Source organism: Apus apus, chromosome 2 (assembly GCF_020740795.1).
Source record: "Apus apus isolate bApuApu2 chromosome 2, bApuApu2.pri.cur, whole genome shotgun sequence".
Classification (NCBI taxonomy): domain Eukaryota; kingdom Metazoa; phylum Chordata; class Aves; order Apodiformes; family Apodidae; genus Apus; species Apus apus.
In genome coordinates this window covers 378,487-399,361 of record NC_067283.1, presented here as the reverse complement: position 1 = coordinate 399,361, position 20,875 = coordinate 378,487, and the positions used below count along the sequence as shown (strand labels likewise).

The following is a 20,875-nucleotide window of genomic DNA, read 5'->3' as shown; positions in this document are numbered from 1 at the left end:
GGTGTGCAGCAGGTCAGGCAGAGCTCAAAGGCTTCAGGCAGCTGAGGAACCTGCTCTCCTCCCTTGGGAAAGGCCCTGCAGGAGGCTCTGGAGGCCTGAGCACCCCAGGGAAAGGCAGGGCTGGAAGGAAGCAGTGAGGCAGGGCACCCCTCTGTTGCCAGGCCACCGCCCTCAGCGGCCAGCGGGCTGCTGCTCCCAGAGCAGTGGATCTGGGGACCTTGGCGTGACAAGGACTCGCCTCTTCCCCCTCCTTCGGGGTCCTCCTCCTTCCCCTCGTCACCACCCAGGCTGTGATGGCCAGCAGGGAGGCACTGTCACCACAAGGACAGCACCGCTGCCATCCATCACCGCCACACCCAGCCGTGGGGACCGAGCCCACGGCCGGGGCTGCTGCCCAAAGCCACCCCCCCCCGCCAGCCCCCCACTCCTGCCAGGCACAGCGGCGCGTCCCGGGAAAACCTGCAGCCTCCAAAGGCTGAGGACAAACCCCTCAGCTTGTCTTTACCCATGGAGACGACAGCCTCGTAGTTGCCCTTCATGATGTGCCGGTACAGCTCCTTCTGCCACTCGTTCAGGCCCTTCCACTCCTCCTCCTCAAAGCTAAACGAGGCGTCGTTGAAGGCCAGGGGGACCTGCAAGGAGAAGCACCATCCTCTCAGACCTTTGGCTTCTCCTTGTCCTCTCAGACCTTTGGCTTCTCCTTGTCCTCTCAGACCTTTGGCTTCTCATCATCCACTCACAGAATCATGGAATAGTTTGGGTTGGAAAGGACCTCAAAGATCTTCTAGATCCAACCCCCCTGCATGGGCAGGGACACCTCCCAGCAGCCCAGGCTGCTCCAAGCCCCATCCAACCTGCCCTTCAACACTGCCAGGGATGGGGCAGCCACAGCTTCTCTGGGCAGCCTGAGCCAGTGTCCAACCACCCTCATAGCAAAGAATTTCTTCCTGATTTCTGACCTAAATGTCACCTCTTTCAGTTTTGATCCATCACCCCTTGTCCTCTCACTCCCTGCCCTTGTCCCAAGCCCCTCCCCAGCTTTCCTGTAGCTCCTCCAGGCACTGGAAGGTGCTCCAAGGTACTCAGACCTTTGGCTTCTTGTCTCCCAAGTCATTATCCCACTCTGCCCAGTGCCTGGCAGGCCTGGGTGGTCCCCTGGATCACTCTGGGTCCCCGCTATATAAAACAGATGTGCACAGGCTGGAGAGGGTCCAGAGATGCCCAGGAGGGTGGTCAGAGGACTGGAGGACATGTGAGGAAAGGCTGAGAGGTTTGTTCAGCCTGGAGAAGGCTTGAGGGAGACCTTTTTAACAGAGCATAAAGTGTGGCTACCAAGGAAAAGGAGACTCCCTTTTTACAAGGAGTCTCATGGAAGAGACAAAGGGTGATGGGTACAAGTTGCTCCTGGAGAGATTCCAACTGGACTCCAGAAGGAAATGCTTCTCCATGAGAACAGTTAAGACATTGGAATGATCTCCCAAGGGAAGTGGTGGATCCCCCCACTTGCTGGGCCCCCTCATGTCAAAAATAGTATTACCTAGACAGGTTGGACCAGGTGATTCTTGAGGCCCCTCCCAACCTGGAATTCTGTGATACTATGTTTGCAAAAAAACCAGCCAGGGGCTTTTTCTCATTCCAGCCCCTCCAGCACAGCACAGGATGGTCCCACACAGCAACACCCACTCCCTCCTCCATCCCTGTGCCCGGCTGGGATAAGGGACACGCCAGGTTTTCCCTCAGCCCCTGCCTGCCCCTCAGTCTCCTCAGCAGTGTCTGATGTCTCGCACACAGCACCTGACACAGACTCTTTTTCCACCTCATTTTTGACCTGGCTCTGTCCCAATTGCCCCCGAAGAGGAACTGGGGACGTTACCAACCCCTCCAGGCTGAGCCCCAGATGGCTCCAGCCCTTGCAGAGCAGCCCATGTCATTAGCCAAGGGCCACACGCAGACAACCAGGGGGTGTAATGAACAGAGGGGAACCCGTGCTGGTGCCTCTGGTCCCTCAGCCCTGCAGCTGCCCCGGCACTGGGCAGGGGGTGCAGAATCGGTGCAGAGCAAATGGGGAACACCCGGTTGCAGAGGGAACCGTTACCTTGGGGACTTCCCCCTTCGCCCCCGGGGGCAGCCGCAGGATCCAGAAGTTCCTGTTCTTCAGCAGGTTCTCCATGTTCTCCAGCCTCTTCTGCAGCTGCCCGTACTCCTGGATCAGGGTGCCCAGCGCTGTCCACTTGCTCTCCAGCTGGTTCCCGAATTCCACCGCCGTTTTTTCGCAGCCGATCAGCTTGGTTTCCGCCATCCTCATCCTCCCTTCCAGGTTCATCAGCTGGGCGGCCTGGGCGTCCACCTTCCTGTCCACGGCCTGGATCTCGGTGACCAGCGTCAGGGAGATCTCGGCGGCCGGCAGCTCGGCCTCCTCGGCGGGGCCCTGCTCGGGGGCGGGCGGGGGCTGCTCCAGGGCCAGCTCCTGGGACTCCATCTCCCACTCCAGCTCCTGCGGGGGAACAGAGAGGCACGATGGGCTCCATCGTGCGGGGCGGCACCGCGGGGCAGACAGACCCGGGGGGGGGGGGGGTCCCGGTGACGGGGCCAGGCCGGGGGGCGGCGCGGGGGGGGGGGGTCGGATGGGGCGGAGGCGGCGCTTACCTGAGCGGGGGCCCAGTCGGCCATGGCCCTGCGGGGCGCGGCGGGCGGGGGGCGGCGGGGGCGGCGGCGGGAGGAGCGGGGCGGCGGCGGCGGCGGCGGCGGGGCCCGACGGCTCCTCAGCAGCGGCGGGGCAGAGCGGCCATGCCGAGAGCGCGGGGCACGCTGGGAGCGCCCGCGGCGGGAGGCCGGCCGAGCAGCGACCCCTAGCGGGCGGGAGGAGCGCGCCGGGCCGGCCCGCGGGAGGCGCGCCGCGGCAGCCGGCCCCGCGCTGATTGGGCGAGCGGGTGGCCAATCAGCGCCGCGCCCGCCGGCGGCGGCCCAATGGCTGAGGGAGGGGGCGGGGCGTGAGGCGCGCGCGCCCGCCGGTGGCAGCGGGACCGCGCGGGGCGGGGGGGCGGCACCGGGGGGGGCGGCACCGGGGGGGGCGGGACAGGGCCCAGGTACCGCCCCGGCACTGCGGCCCCCGGGGTACCGGGGGCGCCCCGTCCTGTCTTCCCCACAAACCCCGCCCGCCCCGCCGCTGGTCCCTGCGCCGTCATCCCGGTGCGACCCGTCGTTCGACCGCCACCGTGCCTCCCGTCGGTGCGGCCTCGCCGGGAGCGGCACCGGGAGCAGCTGCTGCGTCTCCCCGAGGAGCGGTGCCGGTGCCATGAAGGAGGACCGGGAGCGCCCCATCGCCCTGGGTGAGGCTCGCGGGCCCCGCTCGGCACCCGCCTTGGCACCGCCGGTCCTGGCGGGAGCCGGTGGCCGCGGGGGCGCCGGGCGGCAGCCGGTGTCCCGGTGTCCCCACCCCCACGGGGAGGCCGTGGCGAGGGACGGCAGCCCAGGCCCGTCCTGACCGGCCGCTGTGGCGCCGAGCGGCGGCAGCACCGGCGGCTTCACCTCTTGTCCCCGTGGCAGGCTCCACCGTCACCAAACCCGACATCCTGGCTGAGGCGGAGCGCGGGGCGGCAGCGGGGGGCTGCGGGGGGCACCGGAGCCCGCGGCCTCGCACAGCGCCCGCCGGCCCTTCCCAGGGTGAGCGGGACGCGGCGCTGGATGGCACCGGGGACGGGGCTCCGGTGCGGGGACGGATCCTGCCGAACCGGAGGGGCCCCGGTGCGGGGGTCGCTCCCCAACCCGCTCCTGTCTCCGCAGGGGACTGGCTGGGGAAGGAGGTGAAGAGCGAGGAGGGGGTGTCCCCGCCGCCCGCATCCCCCCCGACCCACCGCCCCGGCCCCAGCGCCGTCCCCGTCCTGCTGCGGGAACGGGGCTGCAGCTACTGCGGCGTCCTCGAGCCGGAGCTGAATCCCGGTGCCGGTACCGGGGGGTTCGTCGCCCCGCCGCCAGGCCGGGAGCCGCCCCTGGAGTGCGGGGAGTGCGGCCGGGGCGCGGGGCAGAGGCCGGACCTGGTGCGGCACCGGCGGGCGCAGGGCGGGGAACGGGCCCCTGGCTGCGGCCGCTGCGGGGGCGGCACCGCCGGGCCGGTGGGGCTGGGGGCCACGGGCAGCCCCCGCCGCCGCCCGGGCACGGCGGAGGGGCCGGGGCCGCTGCGGAAGGAGCGGAAGGAGCTGTCGCTGATGGAGAAGGTGCGGGTGCTGGAGATGCTGGAGGGTCCCAAGGTGTCTCAGAGCGAGTTGGCCAAACGCTTCGGCGTGTCCCAGCCCCAGATCTGTCGGATCATCAAGAACAGGGAGAGGATCCTGAGCGAGTGGCACCGCAGCGGAGACCCCGACCGCAAGCGCAAGCGGGACGGGAAGGACGCGGCCCCGGAGGCCGCCCTGCTGCGCTGGGTGGAGGGCTCCCGCGCCGCCCGCCTGCCCCGCAGCGGCCCCCTGCCCCCGCCGGAGGCCCCGCACCTCGCCCGGGCGCTGGGCCGGCCCGACCCGGGGGCCAGCAGCGGCTGGCTGGCTCGCTTCGGGGCTCGCCGCAACCTGCCCTTCAAAGGGCCCCGGCCGGAGGAAGGGGACGCGGAGCAGCCCACGGCAGAGCACTGGGCCGGCGCGGTGCTGCCCGGCCTGCTCCGCAGCTACGCGCCCGCCCAGATCTACGCCTGCGGGGAGAGCGGGGTGCTCCTGCCCGGGGAGCGGCTGACCCTGCTGCTCTGCGCCAACGCCGACGGCTCCGAGAAGGTCCCGCTGCGGGCGGTGGGGGAGAGCGCCCGGCCCCGCTGCCTGCGGGGCGTCCACCTGGAGCAGATGCCCTGGAGCTACCGCGCGGGCAGCCGGGCCGGCCTGACCGCCCCGCTCTTCACCGAGTGGCTGCGGGAGCTCAACGAGGGGATGCGGCGGCGCGGGAAGAGCGTCCTCCTCCTCCTCGCCAAGCACGAGGCGCATCCCTACCTCCAGCTTTCCAACGTCAGGATGGTCTTCATCCCGCCGGCCGCCTCCTCGGCCCAGCCCCTGGACCACGGCATCGCCAGCGACCTGAAGGGCCACTACCGGTGCCGGCTGCTGCGGTGGCTGTCCGTGGAGCGCGGCGTGGAGCAGCCGACGCTCCTGGATGTGCTGCACATGCTGGCACAAGCCTGGGGAGACGTGCGCCCGGGGCTCATCTCCAGCTGCTTCCGTGCTGCCGGTCTCAGCCCCGATGCCAGCTCCGATGCCCCGGTGCCCGGCCTGCTCAGTCGGGAGCAGCCGATGGACGGGGAGCTGGAGCACAGCGGGGAGCCGGTGGATGGGGACGCGGGGACGGCGGAGGGTGAGGACGGGGCAGAGCCCCCCGCGGCGCCGCCCTGCCCCTCGCAGCGGGAGGTCTGGGGGAGCTTGGCCACGCTGCGCCGGTACCTGGAGTGCCGGGCCACCTCTCCGGACCTCTTCCAGGCCTTCTACGAGCTGGAGGACGTGGTGCACATGGTGACAGCCGGTGCTGGGAAAGCCCTCCTTGGGGACACCCCTGCCAAGCCGTGAACAGAGCGTGTCCGGACCTGATGGCACCCGTGTTGGGGACAGGAGCTCATCGAGGCCATCACCAGGCTGGCCTGGCCACCGTCCCCTGTGGTGCTGCCGCTGAGTTGTGTGGTGGGGTTTGCTGTGGGTCCGTCTGGCAGAGCTGGTGGCCCGTGGGGAGCACCGTGCCCGGCAGCTGCGGAGCCACCGTGACCGATGTCACCCACCGGGGCAGCGCCGGGGGCACGAGTCCGCTGCCAAAACCTCCTCCCAAGGGGTGGCTTCTGCAGCCAGCAGGAGTTATTTCCCCCGGGGGGGGGTGGAATTTGCTCTGAGTGGGGTAGTTGTGTTTGCTGGGGGAAGGGCGTGGGGTGGTGCTGGGGTGTGCCTGTGCCAGGGGGAGATGGGTGCCACTGGCTGCTCTCACCTGGAGGTTTGCAACAGGCATTAATTAAAACAAGCAGAATTTGGCAAAGGGCAGCACGGGTGGTGGAATGTTGTCACTTCACACCTGCCATGAGGTGGGCTGAGCCCCCCCCCCGTGCCCCCCCAGGGCTGCCGGGAGCCTTGGGGTGACCCCAAACGTCCCCTTCCTTCGCCCTGGCCTGGGGACATGGGCTCCATGACCCAGTGGCCACTCCTGGGCCCCCAACCCTCCCTGACCCCTCTGTGTGCAATGGGGACCTGGCTGATGACCCACCTGCACCCCAGGGTCCCCTGTGCAGACCCCACACCGTGAATGTGAGACCACCCTAAGAGGCACCTGCAGGCACCCTGTCCCTGGCATGATGACCCTGGTGTCCTCCAGGTGGGATGGGGCATGGGGACAAGTCTTGGGTGCACCTGTTGGTGTGCATGGGGTGCAAGGGGCACCCAGGGTGCAGAGGAGTGTCCCCACCGGGGTGCACAATTAATGGGGTGTGCGCAGCCCCAGGGGGGAGTTACAAAGGCAGGGTGCCCTGGGGGGATCCCCACAGGGATGCACAACCACGGGGGTGCAAGGGCCCACCCTGGAGGGGCGCGGGGACAGTGTGTACTGTGGGTGGGGACATCAGGGTGCAAAGGAAGGGGGTGCAGGGTCAAGGTGCCCCAGGGGGTCCCCACGGGGTTGCACAACCGTGGGGGTGTATGTAGCCCCCAGGGGTTGCAGGACTGGGGTGTCTTGGGGGGATTCCCACAGGGATGCACAAGTATTGGGGTGTACGTAGCCCCCGGGTGGGGCTACAGGACACGGGTGTCCCGGGGCGATCCCCACGGGGATGCACAGGTATTAGGGTACACGCAGCCCCCGGGGGGGGGGGGGGGGTGCAGGACCGCACGGATCCCACGGGGACGCAGCAGCAGAGCGCTGCCCGCAGCCCCCGGGGGCGATGCGGGGAGGCGCCCACCGGGACGCACAGCCCGGGGTGGGGGTGGGGGGGATCCCCCGGTGTCCCCCCGCGGTCCCGGGGGGGGTTGTTGGTTGTTTCCCGCCTCCCCCGCCCCGTGTCCCCGCGGCCGCTCTGGCCGCAGTTCCGCGGCGGCGCCAGCGGGGGGGCGCTGAGGGCGGGCAGGGCGCGCGCCGCCGCCGCGGGAGGCGGAGGAAATGAAGGCGAGTTCCGCCGAGGCGGGAGCCATTACCCGCCGCCGCCGCCGCCGCTGAGACCCCCCCCTCCCGCCGCCGGCCCCCGCTTTTCCCTTCCCCCCCCTCCCCCCCTCCCCCCCTCCCCCTTCGCACGCCCGTCCCGGCACAGGTAGGCGCCGCCGTCCTGCCCCGGGGGGCGCTGAGGGGGGCGGGGGGGTGTGAAGGCCCTGCGGCCGGTGCCTGCCCCCCGGACCACCCCTCCCTCCCCCCCCCCCTCCCCGGAGCAGGCACCGGCCCCTTTGTCCCCGGTGCCCGGCGGAAGCGGGAACAAAAGCCGCTCGCTGAAGGCCCCGGCCCTGCCCCCGGGGGTGCAGCCGGTAACCGGTTGCCCCCCCCCCCCTCTTCCCGGGGCAGCCCCGCCGCTGAGCAGAGAGAGGCCGTTTGTCCCGGGGAAGGGCGGGGGGGGGGGGCTGAGCTGCTCGGCCACGGCCTTAGGGTGGCTTCTGGAGGGGTCTCGGTGGGGCCTGGGGATGCTGAGGGCGGCCAGGGCTGCCCCGCGGTGCGGGGGCTGCGGGGCTCGGCGGGGCCCGGCTCTGCACGGTGGCACCCGGGCTGCGCCGTGGCCGAGAGCCCCGCGGGGGCCCGCGGTGTGGCATTCGGGTGCTCATCGTGGCTGGGGGCTTTGCCACAAGCCCGGGACCCCCGCCGTGGCCGTGGGCTTTGCCGGGACCTTGAGGCACTTGCTGGGGCCAAGAGCTTGGTGATGGCCCTGAAGCACTTGATGGGAGCTTGAGGTGTTCACCATGGCCAAGGCCTTTGTCAAAGTCTTTGCAGTGGTTCTTGTTGGCAGCTTGAGGTGTTCACCATGGCCATGGTCTTTGCCGTGGCCCCAGGGTCTTCACTGAGAGCTTGAGATTTTCCCTGTAGCAAAGACCTTTGCCAGAGTCATTGACGTGGCCCTCGCTTGGAGCCTGAGGTCTTCACCAGAGTGAGGGCCTTCACCAGGGTCATTGCTGTCACCCTCGCTGACAGCTTGAGGTCTTCACCGTGGCCTTGAAGCACTTGCCATGGTCTCGGCCTTTGCTATGATCCCAAGGCCCTTGTGAGAGCTTGACGTGTTCACCCTGGCCAAGGCTTTCACCATGGCCTCGAGGCACTTGCCATGGCTGTGGTCTTTGCCATGGCCATGGTCTTCACCATGGCCATGAGGCCCTTACTATGATTGTGAGGTGTTCACCATTGCCAAGGTCTTCAGCAAGGTCTTTGCCATGGCCCTAAAGCACTTGCCATGGCCACGGTTTTCAGCATGGGCCCAAGGCCCTCACTGGGAGCGTGATTTGCTCACCATGACCAAGGCTTTTGGCAAGCTCTTTGCCATGGCCTTGAGGCACTTGCCGTGGCCAAGGACTTTGCCATGGCCCCAAGGTCCTCACCAGGAACTTGTGTTGCTCACTGGGCCCCTGAGGGTCTCACCGTGGCCAAGACCCTTGCCAGGACCTGCATCATGGCCAAGGTCTTCACCATGGCTTCGAGATGCTCACCATGGCTCCTAGACCTGTGCTGTGGCCAAGGTCTGTGCCTTGAGGCCCTTGCTGGGAGCCTGAAGTCCTCGCCATGCCCAAGGCCTTCACCATGGCCCTGAGGCCCCAGTGCCGCAGCTCTGATGCTTTCACTGTGGCTGTGGTTCTTGCCATGGTGCCAAGGTCCTCGCTGTGGACCTGAGGTGCTGGCCATGGCCACGGCCCTCGCTGTGGTTCTCCCAGAGGCCCTGGTCCTGCCGTTGCCGTGGCCCTGGGCTGTTTGCCAAGGCCGTGTCCTGGAGGCACTGGCTGCTCCTCGTTGCCAGTGGCGCCGAGGCCCCGAGGCGCGCCCCGTGACCACCCTCCTCTCCGCGGCCCCCGTGGTAGCTGGCTGGGGGGGTCCCCGGGTCCCTCAGGTTGGAGAGGGCCGGGGACCCTCGCCGTCACCCCGCGCTGCCGCCACCACCCACCGCTGCCCTTTCCTTTTCTCCCCTCCCAGGTGGTCTCGAGCCGGGGCGAGGGGATGCGGTGCCCCCGCGCCGCGTGGTGTCCCGAAGCGGCTCTTTAGATCCTCCCCGGCCCAAGCCTCCCCTGCCATGGATGCCTCGGGGGCTCTTGCTTCGGCTCCCTCCTCCGCGGCTCCCTCGGGCTCCCGCAGCCCCATGTTCCCCCCAGGAGCTGACAGAGAGGAGTGGGGACCGAGGTTCAATTGTGCCCCTTCCACCTCTGCCGCAGCCTCGCAGGCGATGCCAGCGTCTGGCCGGAAGAGGAAGGCCAACTTCTCCAATGACGAGACTGAGACGTTGGTCTGGAATGTGGTGCGGCATTTCAGCGCCCTGTACGGGTCCGAGGCCCTGCGGGCTCACCCCGTGCGGCGGAAGCAGCTCTGGACCCAGATCCAAAGCCGCGTCAACTTCCTGGGATACACCGAGCGCTCCATCGACGACCTCAAGCACAAGTGGCGCGACCTGCGGTTGGACGTCAAGAAGAAGATCACCTCCAAGAAGCACCTGCCCATGAACCGCGCCGGCGGGCCCCTCCACAAGCCACGCCTCACGCCCCTGGAGAAGATGGTGGCTTCCACCTTCCTGCAGGCCAGCCACGACTCGGAGCCCGAAATCATCCTGGACCCAGGTCAGTCGTGGTGGTTCTCTGGGGAGAGTTGGAGCAGCAGAGTCCCCTGCTGGGTTCCCACCTGAGCTCTCCCAGTGACGTCCGGCCCGGTGAGCTCGGGTCACTCCGGGCTCTGCTGGGTGGAAGGAGACTTTGGGGTTAGTGTTGGGATTGCAGCATCCAGCAGGTCCTGGTCCCCTCGTGGCCAAGTAGCAAACCACCAGGGTTGGAAGCTGCATGTGCTGGAATTAGAAATCCACCATGGAAGTAACCTGGGATCAATGGGAACACCCCAAACTTTGTGGGAACGGGTCTTTTCTGGGTCCACGAGTCGTAGAAGCTGCTGGTCCTTGCAGCTGGGCCTGTGTGTTCGCTCTGACTGGGCATTGTCACCCACCAGGAGGCAAATACCCTCCCCCCTCAATTCATTTCCACAAAAGGGATGTGTCCAGCTTTGTTATGTCCCCAGAGGCCACCAGAATCAGTTGTCCCTGCTGCTTTTTTTGCGCTTTGCTTCCAGCTCAGCCCCTCCTGTCGCGGTGGGGACGGGTGGGCAGCCTGGGGGTCACCTCCCTCGGGGTCAGGCTGTCTCTGAGCCAGATGTCCATCTGTGGGCTAAAGGAAGGAAGGAATCCTACGGGATCTTCGGGGGCTGCCAAAATTCAGGATGTTCCTGGAGGGGGTGAGGGTGGGCGCGGGGACGGACTGGCCAGGCGGGAGGAACCGTGTCCCCCACGCAGCGTCGCTCCCTCGGGTTCCCTTCTCCTGGGGGCGGGGGGCTTGTTGGGGGGCACACGAGCCACCCCAGTGCCATGGTGGCAGCGGCTGAGTCTGGCTCCTCTCTGTCCCCACAGACCTGTTCTTCCCCGGTGCCACCAAGCAGTCCTTCATGCACCTGCAGCCTGGCGTGAGCCACCCCAGCATCTACATTGACACCAACGGGCAGCCGTCCTCCCTGCCCGAGGTGGAGGGCTCGGCCGTGCCCCGCCTGGCCCTGCAGAGCCCCGACCCCGCCAGCCTCGGAGAGTTCAGCCGGGGGGAAGGGCAGAGCAGCTCGGGTGAGCCCGGGGGGCAGGAGCACACACGGAGCTCTGGGAGGGGCTGTGGGAGGGCCTGGGAGGTGGGTGGAGAGCTCCTGGCTGCTGGGAGGTGGTTCTGGGGATAGTTGGCACCCAGAGCCTGGTGGGGGTGTCGTGAGGCTGGGGGTGGCACTGTGGGGGACACCCCGATGGGAGGTGCTTCCCAGGCTGGCTGTGGCCTTTCTGGTCAGTGGGAGAGCTGTGGATGTGCAGTGAAGAACCTGGAGGATGGTTTTGTGAGCTGCAGAGGTGGTTTGGTGGCAGTGGAGTGATGGAGCACTGGGACAGGCTGCCCAGGGAGGTGGTGGAGTCTCCTGCTCTGGAGACATCTGGGATGCTCTGATGGGAGGTGCTTCCCAGGCTGTTCATCATCTCCTGGTCGGTGGGAGGGCTGCAGATGCTCAACAGGGAACTTGGAGGGTGGTTTTGTGATCCAGAGGTGGTTTGGTGGCTGTAGAGTAACAGAGCCCGGGGACAGGCTGCCCAGAGAAGGTGTGGAGTCTCCTCTGGAGACATTTTGATCCCACCTGGACGTGTTCCTGTGGGACCTGCTGTAGGTGATCCTGCTTTAGCAGGGGGTTGGAGTGGATGATCTCCAGAGGTCCCTTCCAACCCTGATGTGACTCTGTGGCCATCCCTGTGTCACCAGGAGGTCTCTCAGGAGTGTCCCTGAGGGGGACATCGCTGTGTCAGGGAGAGCGGGGGGCCGGGGCAGCAGCTGGGGCTCACTGGGGCACTCCTCCTCTCTTCCAGCCGAGTCGGGACCGGAGCTGCGCACTCCAGACATGTCGGCCATTTCCCCGTCCCTGCGGAACGAGTCCCTGGTCTCCTACGCCTCCATGTCGGAGGAGGAGGAACGGGAAGGCCGGGAGGTGGAGCGGGGCCACGGCGGGGCCGTGGGGGCACAGCCGGGGCCCGAGGCCCCCGCGGCTGCGGAGGAAGACGTGAAACTGTCCCGCCAGGCCATGCTGATCCGCCGCTGCAGCTCCCAGGGCTCCGTCACCTCCCTGCCCGAGGACCCTCTCAACCCTGTGGACTCTCACTCGGACTGGGGCCACGAGGGGGTGTCCGACCTGCCCCCCCTGGCCCGCGGGCTCGACTCCTCACACCCCGAGGAGCAGGCGGGGGGGCCGGGCCCGGAGATGGGCACTTTGCCCAGGGTACTGATGGGCCCCACTTGGGAGAAGCCGTCGGCAGAGGAGGAGCCCCCGACCCGCTCCCCGCTGCACGGGGCCCTGACAGAGGAGTCGCTGCCCTCCTCCGCCTCCCCCCCGGGGGACGCCCCCGCCGCCCCCGGCCCCCCCCCGCGGCCTGGGCTGCTCCCGCCTGCGGGAGGACCGGCGGGAGAGCTGGAGGACTAACATCCATCACCTGCTGGACCTGGAGGAGCAGTGGGACCAGCTGTACCACCAGGAGCTGGCCATGTGGCAGGAGGAGCGGGCCACCCAGCGCGAGGAGAGGGCCCGGGACCGCGAGCTGCAGTTCCGCCTGCTGGGCGTCCTGACGGACATCCGGGACGAGCTGCGCTACCTGCGCCAGGAGCGCGCCAGCGCCCGCCAGGGCCCGCCCGCGCCCCCCGCGCCCCGCCCGGACCCCAGCCCCCTCCTCGAGCAACCCAAAGCCGAGCCCAGCTTCCCCGAGCCTCAGGCCGGGAACGCCAACTGGGGAGAGACCACCGCCGTGCCCAGCCGGAGCCCCTTGGGAAACCGGGGCCGGGGGCGGCGTCGGGGGCGGCCGCGCGGTTCTGCCTCCAGACACAGACGCCTCTTCCTCGCCAACAGCTAGGGACTGGGGGGGACACTGTCCCGCCGAGGACATGGCGTGCCTGCAGCCCCCTCCCCGCCCCACGTGGGGCTCCGGCCACGGACAGAGAGGCGAGCGTGCCGGGGCCGGTGGGCCAGCGCGTGGCCGCTGGTTGCCGCTGGCACGCCCGGACCACCCCCCGTCCCCGCCACCGTGAGCGCAGGGATGGTACCAGGGGGGGCACGGCTGGTGCACGAGGCTGGGGTGACCCCCTCCCCACCTCCCCGGGGGTCCAGGCTGTGCCCGTGGCCGTGTCACCACCTGCCCGGGGCGGTGACAAAGCGGTGCGGGTGTCAGCTGGGGGGGGGGTCCGTGTGACAGCGCTAGTCGAGTAGGATTTACTACCTTCGAGGGGGGGGTTGGGGGAGTTAGGAACACTTAGTCGCTGATGTGCGAACATTTTATGCAAATCATTTAATGACCTAATTTGCATATAACCATAAACTTCTGTTTAAAAAAAAAATACCCCCCGGAAAAAAAAAAGAAAAAAAAAGAAAAAAAGCAGAAAAACTCTCCGTGTGTGTGGACTTGGGTCCCTCCTGCTCTTGGTCCTTCCCCTCCCTGCTTCCCATGAGTTTTCCCTGCCGGGAGTGCTGCCCAGCACCGCACATTGGGTCCGGAGGGATGAATCCTACCCCTTCCAAAGCAACCCCCCCGGGGCCCTGTGTAGCCTCAGGGAAGTCCCCGGGCCAGCCCCGGTCCCGGCGGGGCTGCTGGGTTGCAGTGTCGCTGCTGCTTCACCCCCGGCCTGGGTGGAGTTCAGCTCTCATGTCGCGATAGATCGAGTCGTTTTCCTCACGGTCCTGCCCCGCGCAGCCCATCCCCCGGGGTGGGGGGTCGAGAGGTGTGGGGGGGCAAAGGCAGTGCAGCCCAGCACGACTTTATTTGGAATCGCATGGTCCATACAAAACTACACCCCAAGCACTGTACAGAGCAGGACGGCGCGGGGAGGGAGGGGCAGTAAAAATAAGCAGTGATGGGGTGGGGAGGGGGCTGGGAGCAGAGTGGCAGGCGGGGGGGGGCGGGAACGACACAGGGACACAGTGGCAGGAGGGCGGGGGTGGATGGGAGGGGGGGGCTGCTCCCCATCCTGTGCAGTGAGATTGTCGGGGGGGGGGGTGGAGTTGATAGGGGGGGGTGCAAAGAGCGTCCGTCTGCGGAAAGGGGCTGATGTGTGGGTGCACGGCCCCCCCCCCCCCCCCCCCCCCAGCCCTCGGGGGTGGGGGGGCTCCCCATGCCGCCCCTGCCCGCCCCAGGCGCCTGTATTTGTGTGGTGGGAGTGGGGGGGGAAGCGTTGGGGAGGGGGCCAAAGAGCGGCCGTCCATGTGAAAGGGGCTGGGTGTGCGGGTCCATGCCCGCCCCTTCCGGGCGGGGGGGCGGGGGGACACCCCATGCCGCCCCTGCCCACCCCAGGCGCTTGTCTTTGGGTGGGGGGTAGAACTGGGGAGGGGGGTTGGGGGGGGGGCTCCCCGTGCTGCCCCCGCCCACCCCCAGGCGCCTGTGTTTGGGGGGTGGTGGTAGAGGGTAGAATTGGGGAGGGGGCTGGATGTGAGAGGGTCCATGCCCGCCCCCTCGGGGGTGGGGGAGGGGGGGGCTCCCCCATACCGCCCCCTCCCTCCTCGCCCCACCCCACCCAAGCGCCTGTATTTGGTGGGACACTGCGTGGATGGCGGGGAGAGGGGCTGTGGGAGGTGTGTGTGTGTGTGGGGCGGGGTCAGTCCGCAGCCCTGTGACCCCTTAGTCCCCGGGGGGCATAATGCTGGGGGGCGGGGGGGGAGGCAAAGGTGGGGGCCCCCCAGCCTCGGCGCCGTGGACCCGCTGGTGATCCTTGAGGGACTCCTTGTATCGGAAGCTGCGCCCGCAGGCCGGGCACTGGTAGGGCCGCTCCCCGGTGTGGATGCGCTGGTGCTTGAGCAGGTTCTGCTTGCGGATGAAGCTCTTGCCGCAGGCGGCGCAGGCGAAGGGCCGCTCCCCGGTGTGCAGCCGCTGGTGGTTCTGCAGGTGCTCCTTGCGGCTGTAGCACTTCCCGCACTCCGAGCACTTGTAGGGCCGCTCCCCGCGGTGGATCATCTGGTGCCGCACCAGCCCCGAGTGGCAGTTGAAGCTCTTCCCGCACTCGGCGCAGGGGTAGGGCCGCTCGGCCGCGTGGCTGCGCTGGTGGATCCGCAGGCTCTTCTTCCCGCTGAAGCTCTTCCCGCACTCCGAGCAGCCGTGCGGGCGCTCCTCGGGGGGGCCCGCCGCGCCGCTGGGGACCCCCGCCCCCTCGGGCCCCGGCCCCGCTTCGTTGCACGGGGTTTTGGCCAGTCTGTGCTGCGCTGGCAGCCCCACCGCTGCCGGCACCGCCGCCTGTCCCTCGGGGGTCCCGAAGCCCACACCCGTGAAGAGCAGCTCCCCGGAGCCTCCCGGCAGTCCCACCTCCTCGGGGGGCTCAGCGTGGGGGCACCGCTCCTCCGTCTTCACCAGCAGCCCCTCGGCGGCTGCAGGGGAGGGAAAAGCTCTTAGGGCCTGCTTGGGGACACTGGGGATGTCCCCAGGCCTGCTCAGGGTAGCCCCAGCCCAGCCTGGGTGGGTGCTGCTCATCCCAGCCCCCCAGGGGCTCAGCATCACTCACCGGGGCCGGGACCAGTCAGCATCTCCCTCTCTGGCAGCTCCCAGGGCTCGCGGACACAGGGCTCCTCCTCCTGCTTGATCCACGACAAGAAGTCATGGGCCGTGATCAGGGCATCGGCGCCTGCAGGGAAGGAGGGGACAGGGACGGGGACTCAGCCGCACTGGGGCCGCATCCTGCACCGGGATGGAGGGCACAGCCCCGGGCTCACCTGCACAGGGGTCTGCTGGCATCCCCCGCTCCTCCGTGAACTGCTGCTCCCCCACGAAGGCCACCTCCTGCTTGATCCGTGACAGGATGTCAGAGGTGGAGATCAGCGACTCTGTGCACAGGGAGAGACGTGGCCAGTGCCAGCCTGTGGCCACTGGCTCGGGCTGCGGGACCCTGGGGTTCCGGCCCTGCAGGACATCGCTGTCCCGCAGTGGTTACGGGGCATCAAACAGCCCCGGGGGAGATGTGGGAATGGGTGGCCACAGGATGGCCCCTGGGGACAGGCGACCATGGGACAGTCTTGGGGATGGGTGACTGTGGCACAACCCTTGGGGACAGGTGACCGTGGGACAGTCTTTGGGGATGGGTGACCATGACACAGCCCATGGGCTCTCACACGACATGGTGGCAGTGGGGAACACATGGATCTCCAAGCCATGGATGGTGACACTAGGGGACACACTGATGTCCCAGTGACAGATGCCCAAGACCCAGGCACATCAGTCACGGGGGGATTTTCCAGGGTCACTTGCAGTGGCCCTTGGTCACACGGAGCTGGGACCAAAGGAGAAGGAGCAGAAACATCCCTGGTGTGAGTGGCAGGTGGGGGAAACATGAGGTGGGAGATGGTGGGGACAGGGGGGACCCAGCGCGTCCCTCACCCGCACAGGCCTCGGGTGGCAGGTCCCTCGGCTCCAGCTCCCTCGGCTCGGGGACACAGGGACCGTCCCCACGCTCGCTGCGGGGCTGCACCTCGCTTCTGGAGAGGGCACCATCTGCGTGGGGACACAGATACTCAGGTCCTCCATTTTGGGGGACAAGGACCCACGTCAGCTCACCAGGACTGGGTGGCACGGGCTGCCCCATGTGGTGGCACAGCACATCCTCCCATCCCAGCACCAGCCAGAGGGTTCCCTCCTAAACTGGAGAGCCCAGGGACACTCTGTGCTCACAGGGGACCAGGGCACCCATGTCCTCAACCCTCCAGGGAGACGCAGCCCCCACCCCGGCCCGCTGGGAAAGGGGTGAGAAGAGACGTTTACCCAGGGAGATCAAAGACTCGTAGTTCTCCTTCACCAGGTTATTGTACAGCTCCTTCTGCCACTCCTCCAAATTCTTCCACTCCTCCGCCGAGAAGTAGACGGCGATGTCAACAAACGTCACCGGCACCTGCAGGGACAAATCCCCGGTGGCTCAGCAGCACCTGCTCCCCAGGGGAGCTGAGGGTCCTCCCTCCCCAGCCTGAAGCCCCCCCCAGGAGCCCTTACCTTGGGGACCTCACCCCGGGGGCCGGGGGGCAGCCGCAGCACCCAGAAGTTCCTGTTCTTCAGCAGGTTCTCCACGTTCTCCAGGCGCCGCTGGAGCAGCCCGTACTCCTGGATCAGGGTGCCCAGCACGGCCCACTTGCTCTCCAGCTGGTTCCCAAACTCCATGGTTGTCTTCTCGCAGTCGATCAGCTTCTTCTCGGCCGTGCCGGATCTCCCCTCCAGGCTGAGCAGGCGGGTGGCCAGGAGGTCGATCTTCCTCTCCATGGCCTGCACCGTGGCCACCACGGTCCAGAGCGAGGCCTCGGCCGAGTGCAGCTGAGCCTCCCGCACGTGCGCCCGCTCCGGCAGCAGCGGCGGCTGCAGCGGCATCAGGTGGGGGGCTTCCACGTTCCACTCCTGCACCTGCGCCGTGGGGAGGGGGCCCACAGTCACACCCCCACCCCAGGTCCCGCCTGACCCCACGGCAAGCGCCGCTCCCCCCGCTTGGGTGGCTTCTGCCCGCTGGGGACCCCCACGTGTGGGACCCTCCCCACGGGTGCTGTCCCGTGCCAGCAACCTGGCTGGGCAGGATCTGGCCCCTGGAGCAGCTAAATCCTCGGAGAGGGTCCCGGTGCTGCCCAGGCACGGCAGGGGACAGGGCCCGAGGGGACGGCGAGGGGCAGGCAAGGAGGGTGCGCTGCTCACTGTCCCCAAGGGACACCAGCCCGCCCCGGGCAGGTCACTGCGCCAGGCAGCCCGTGACCCCCTCCCTGGCCCCGTGTGTCCCCAGCCCTCGTGGGGGCTTCTCTGGGCCTGCCCAGGCAGGAAGACCCCCGGGAAGGGGGATGGGGGGGCAGGGGGCAGCCTGGACCAGGGGTGGCTGGGGACATCCTGGGGACACACGGGCAGCCCGGGTCAGCGGCGCCTGGGGCTGGAGCCCGCACGGAGCATCCCGGGGGCACGGGGACATCCCGAGCCAGCCGTGCCCGGTCACATCTCGGGGGCACGGGGACATCCCGGGTTACAGGTGCCCCGGGCATCCCGGGGCTGGGGCCTGCACGGAGCTTCCCGGGGGCACCGGAGCGTCGCGGGGCCACAGGGCCATCCCGGGGCCACGGGGCCATCCCGGGTCAGTGCCGCCCGGTCACATCCCGCTGGCACCGGAGCCATCCCGGGTCAGGTCCCCGCGGGCAACCGGGGCCGGAGGGCGCAGGGGGGGGCTCCGGGGCTCCGCGGGCGGAGGGCGCCGCGGGGGTGGGGGGGGGCCCGGGAGGTTCCGGGGGGAGGCCCAGGGGCACCGCGGGGGGTCCCGGCCGGGGCGCCCGGGCCGGTACCGGGGAGCGGCCGGTGGAGCGGGGCGGGGAATGGGGGGGGGGGGCGACTCCGGTACCGGTGGCCCGGGCCGCGCTTACCTGGGCGGGCGCCCACTCGGCCATGGCCCCGCGGAGCTGGGCCGGGCCCCGGCGGCTGGGCCCGGGCCGCGGCGGGGAGAGCGCGGAGGGGAGCGGGGCCGCGGGGCCGGGGCCGGGGGCTGCGCTGTCGGTGCCTGCGCGCTGCGGGCCGGGCCCCGCCGCCCCGCCGAGGAGCCGGGGGCAGCCGGGGAATTGCATCCGCCTCCTCCGGGCTGGGCGGCAGCGGGCGGGGAGCGGCGAGCGCGGAGCACTGCCGCCTACCGGCACCGGGAGCGGGCCCGGAGAGCGGCCGGGTACCGGGAGAGGGCTCCGGCGCCGGGAGCTGGCTCCAGCAGTGCCACCGCGCCGGTAGCACCGCGGCACTGCCATGGCACCGGCACCGAGCTCCTGCGCTGGCACCGACGGTGGTACCGGCACTGCCACCGGCACCGGCACTCGCTCTGGCACCGGCACCGCCGCTGCCACCGGGGCCACCTCGCCACCGGCAGCCCCAGCCCGGGCACCGGCAGCTGCACCGGTGTCAGCACGGCACGGGCACGGCAGCAGCACCGGTACCGCCATCGGCACAGCCCGGCACCCGCCGGTACCGAGCCCCAGCGCCGGGTCAGCAGCCGCTCCAGCCCCGGGGTGCCCGTGCCCCGGTGCGGCCCCTCGGGCGGGCACCGTGTCCCTGCCAGCGCCCTGCGGGCTCGGCCCCGCGGGTGGCGGCGGGGGCTGGGAAAGGGGGGATGTGTCCCGCACCCCTTGGGTGGGTGAAGCTTTGAGCACCCAGGGCGGCACTTGGTAACGATCCTGCTCGTTGCGTTGCCCCCTCAGGGGGGAAGGGGGGAGGGTGGGAGGATCCCATGGGATCCAGAGGTTGGGAGACGGAGGGATCATCTCTGTGTGGGGGAGCTGGACGAGCTCCAGTCCTGCTGGGGCTCCGAGGCAGGCACAGGACACCCGGGCTGTGGCACCACATCCCACACCAGAGCATCCCAAGGCTCTCCAGGACTGGGCGAGTTTTGGCCATTGTGGGGACAAGAGCTGAGGACCCAGGGCTCCTCTCGGGTGGGTGCTGCACCCACACCCACCCACGCCGCTGCTCACCTTCCGTGTCCTCTCCCTGATGTCCCTCTGTGGGCACCTGGAAGGTCCCACAAGGACATAGCTCCACAAGATGAGCAGCAGTGGGTCACATCCGAGCTCCAGCTGGCTCAGACCTGTCCCAGAAGCAGCTGCAGCATCTCCTTGGGATGGTGGACGACCACAGAGAGGGTGCAGCACTACTGCTGAGCCTTCCTCCACCACCCCACAGCTCGGGGACATCCCCAGCCAGAGGGGACATCTCTCCAGTTAAGAGTTTCTATCGTTCTTCCATTTCTTTTATTTTTCCCTTCTGGGAATTTATCCACCCACTCTGAACTGGTGTCAGGTCCCTGCACCCGTAAGTGTCCTCTGCACTGAGGTCAACAACTGGGAAGAACATTCCAAGCCTTTGCTTGGAATCCCCTGCTTACCATGTCTCTCAGGCACCCTCCACAAAACCATTCCCAGATTCACCCCCAAAGTGGGGCAGTGGGAAGTGCCTGGGATGTGTGGGAACAGCCCCAACCTGCTCGGGATGGGATCATGCACAGCACACCCAGAGGCAGATGGAGCTGCCAGGAAAGGGGCTCCTGTTTTGATTGCTCCCTCAGAAAAGCCCCTGGAGAAGGGAAGAGGGTCTCTTTCCAGGAAGCAGCTGCTCCAGGCTCGTTCCAGCTCCTCAGCTTTGGTTTATTATTCAGTGATTTTGTCTACACAGAACTTGGACTCTTCCTGCTCCAGGAGAATTAAGTTTCCCAGAGGGGCACTGAGAGAAGCTCCCGATGCCCTGTGAAAAGCCTCAGGCAGGGAGTGGTGTTTCCACCTCCCTTCCACCCCTTTCCCAGCTTCCCAGGTGCGACCAGCAGATCCCGCCCTGGAGGGTGATTCCTGGTTCCACTCACCTCTTGGAACCAGGTGGCTTCTCTGCCAGCAATTCCTCCTTGGATCCAGAAGGAACAGAAGCCCCCTGGTGACCCCTGTGCCTTAACGCTTCCCACGGGGCAGAAATCCTTCAGGTTTCCCCTGGCAGTGTCATTCTGCTGTGGAGACTGGAGAGAACCTCTAGAGACAGGGTCAGGGATCCCTACTCTTGAAGCTCCTACCAGGAGAACAGCAGCACCTGGAGGGAACAACTCATTCTCACCCGTAAATGATTTGTTGAACAGCTCTGGATGGAGCTGGGGATCAAGCAAGGCAGGATTCCTGCCAGCACCCAGGGCACGGGAAGGAAGGTCTGGTCTGCAAACCAGAGCAACAAACCTCCTCTGGTCTGAAGCTGGGTTTCTGCAGGAACATCTGGGCATGTTCTGCATCCCCAGCAGAGGAGGTGTCCCCAGGGCAGTGACAGGACGAGGGGCAGCAGGGACACACTGGAGCACGGGAGGGAAAGCTTCTTCACTCTGAGGGTCCCAGAGCCCTGGGACAGGCTGCCCAGGGAGGGGGTGGAGGCTCCTTCCCTGGAGACATTCCCAACCCGTCTGGACGTGTTCCTGTGGGATCTGCTCTAGGGGATCCTGCTCTGGCAGGGGTTGGACTGGGTGATCTCCAGAGGTCCCTGCCAACCCCACCACTCTGTGACTCTGCAAGAAGTGACATCTGTCCCCGAGTGTGCCCCGAGTTCCGGGCGGGAGGGTTGGGGTGGTGGGAGGATCCCACCCCCAGGCCAGAGCCCCCCTGCTCACAGGCACAAGGAAATGGACACCGAAGGTCCCACCAAATCCCAGGATGCAGCATCTAT

At 68.0% G+C, this 20,875-nt stretch overlaps 3 protein-coding genes across 4 annotated transcripts in view; 2 read left to right on the top strand and 1 right to left on the bottom strand.

Moving 5' to 3' along the window:
- The window catches only part of LOC127381847 (uncharacterized), a 37,086-nt gene extending 18,969 nt beyond the window's left edge, over positions 1 to 18,117 (bottom strand). Inside the window, exons 1-15 of the mRNA XM_051612709.1 lie at positions 18,070 to 18,117; positions 16,679 to 17,080; positions 16,454 to 16,580; positions 16,073 to 16,186; positions 15,412 to 15,522; positions 15,204 to 15,323; positions 14,335 to 15,069; positions 11,833 to 12,115; positions 11,623 to 11,719; positions 9,068 to 9,405; positions 4,273 to 5,520; positions 3,209 to 3,722; positions 2,647 to 2,706; positions 2,096 to 2,494; positions 506 to 632 (exon numbers count right to left, since the gene is read on the bottom strand). Coding sequence (XP_051468669.1) covers positions 506 to 632; positions 2,096 to 2,494; positions 2,647 to 2,706; positions 3,209 to 3,722; positions 4,273 to 5,520; positions 9,068 to 9,405; positions 11,623 to 11,719; positions 11,833 to 12,115; positions 14,335 to 15,069; positions 15,204 to 15,323; positions 15,412 to 15,522; positions 16,073 to 16,186; positions 16,454 to 16,580; positions 16,679 to 17,080; positions 18,070 to 18,093 — 4,699 coding nt within the window. The 5' untranslated portion in view covers positions 18,094 to 18,117. The remainder of the gene's footprint in view (positions 1 to 505; positions 633 to 2,095; positions 2,495 to 2,646; positions 2,707 to 3,208; positions 3,723 to 4,272; positions 5,521 to 9,067; positions 9,406 to 11,622; positions 11,720 to 11,832; positions 12,116 to 14,334; positions 15,070 to 15,203; positions 15,324 to 15,411; positions 15,523 to 16,072; positions 16,187 to 16,453; positions 16,581 to 16,678; positions 17,081 to 18,069) is intronic.
- LOC127381145 (tigger transposable element-derived protein 3-like) lies at positions 3,090 to 5,970 on the top strand. 2 transcript variants are annotated; one of them, XM_051611009.1, is made up of 4 exons: positions 3,090 to 3,329; positions 3,547 to 3,663; positions 3,784 to 5,325; positions 5,448 to 5,970. In XM_051611009.1, the coding sequence occupies exons 1-4, from the start codon at positions 3,296 to 3,298 to the stop codon at positions 5,846 to 5,848; spliced, it is 2,094 nt and encodes a 697-aa protein (XP_051466969.1). In that variant the 5' UTR covers positions 3,090 to 3,295; the 3' UTR covers positions 5,849 to 5,970. The 2 variants fall into 2 exon arrangements, with proteins under 2 accessions (XP_051466969.1, XP_051466970.1); XM_051611010.1 differs by having other exon boundaries at positions 3,784 to 5,619.
- Positions 8,745 to 12,234, top strand: LOC127381149 (myb-related transcription factor, partner of profilin-like). Its single transcript, XM_051611017.1, has 3 exons — positions 8,745 to 9,731; positions 10,565 to 10,768; positions 11,543 to 12,234. Exons 1-3 carry the CDS (start codon positions 8,810 to 8,812, stop codon positions 12,148 to 12,150), a joined length of 1,734 nt encoding a protein of 577 aa, XP_051466977.1. The 5' UTR covers positions 8,745 to 8,809; the 3' UTR covers positions 12,151 to 12,234.
- Positions 18,118 to 20,875: the final 2,758 nt, after the last annotated feature.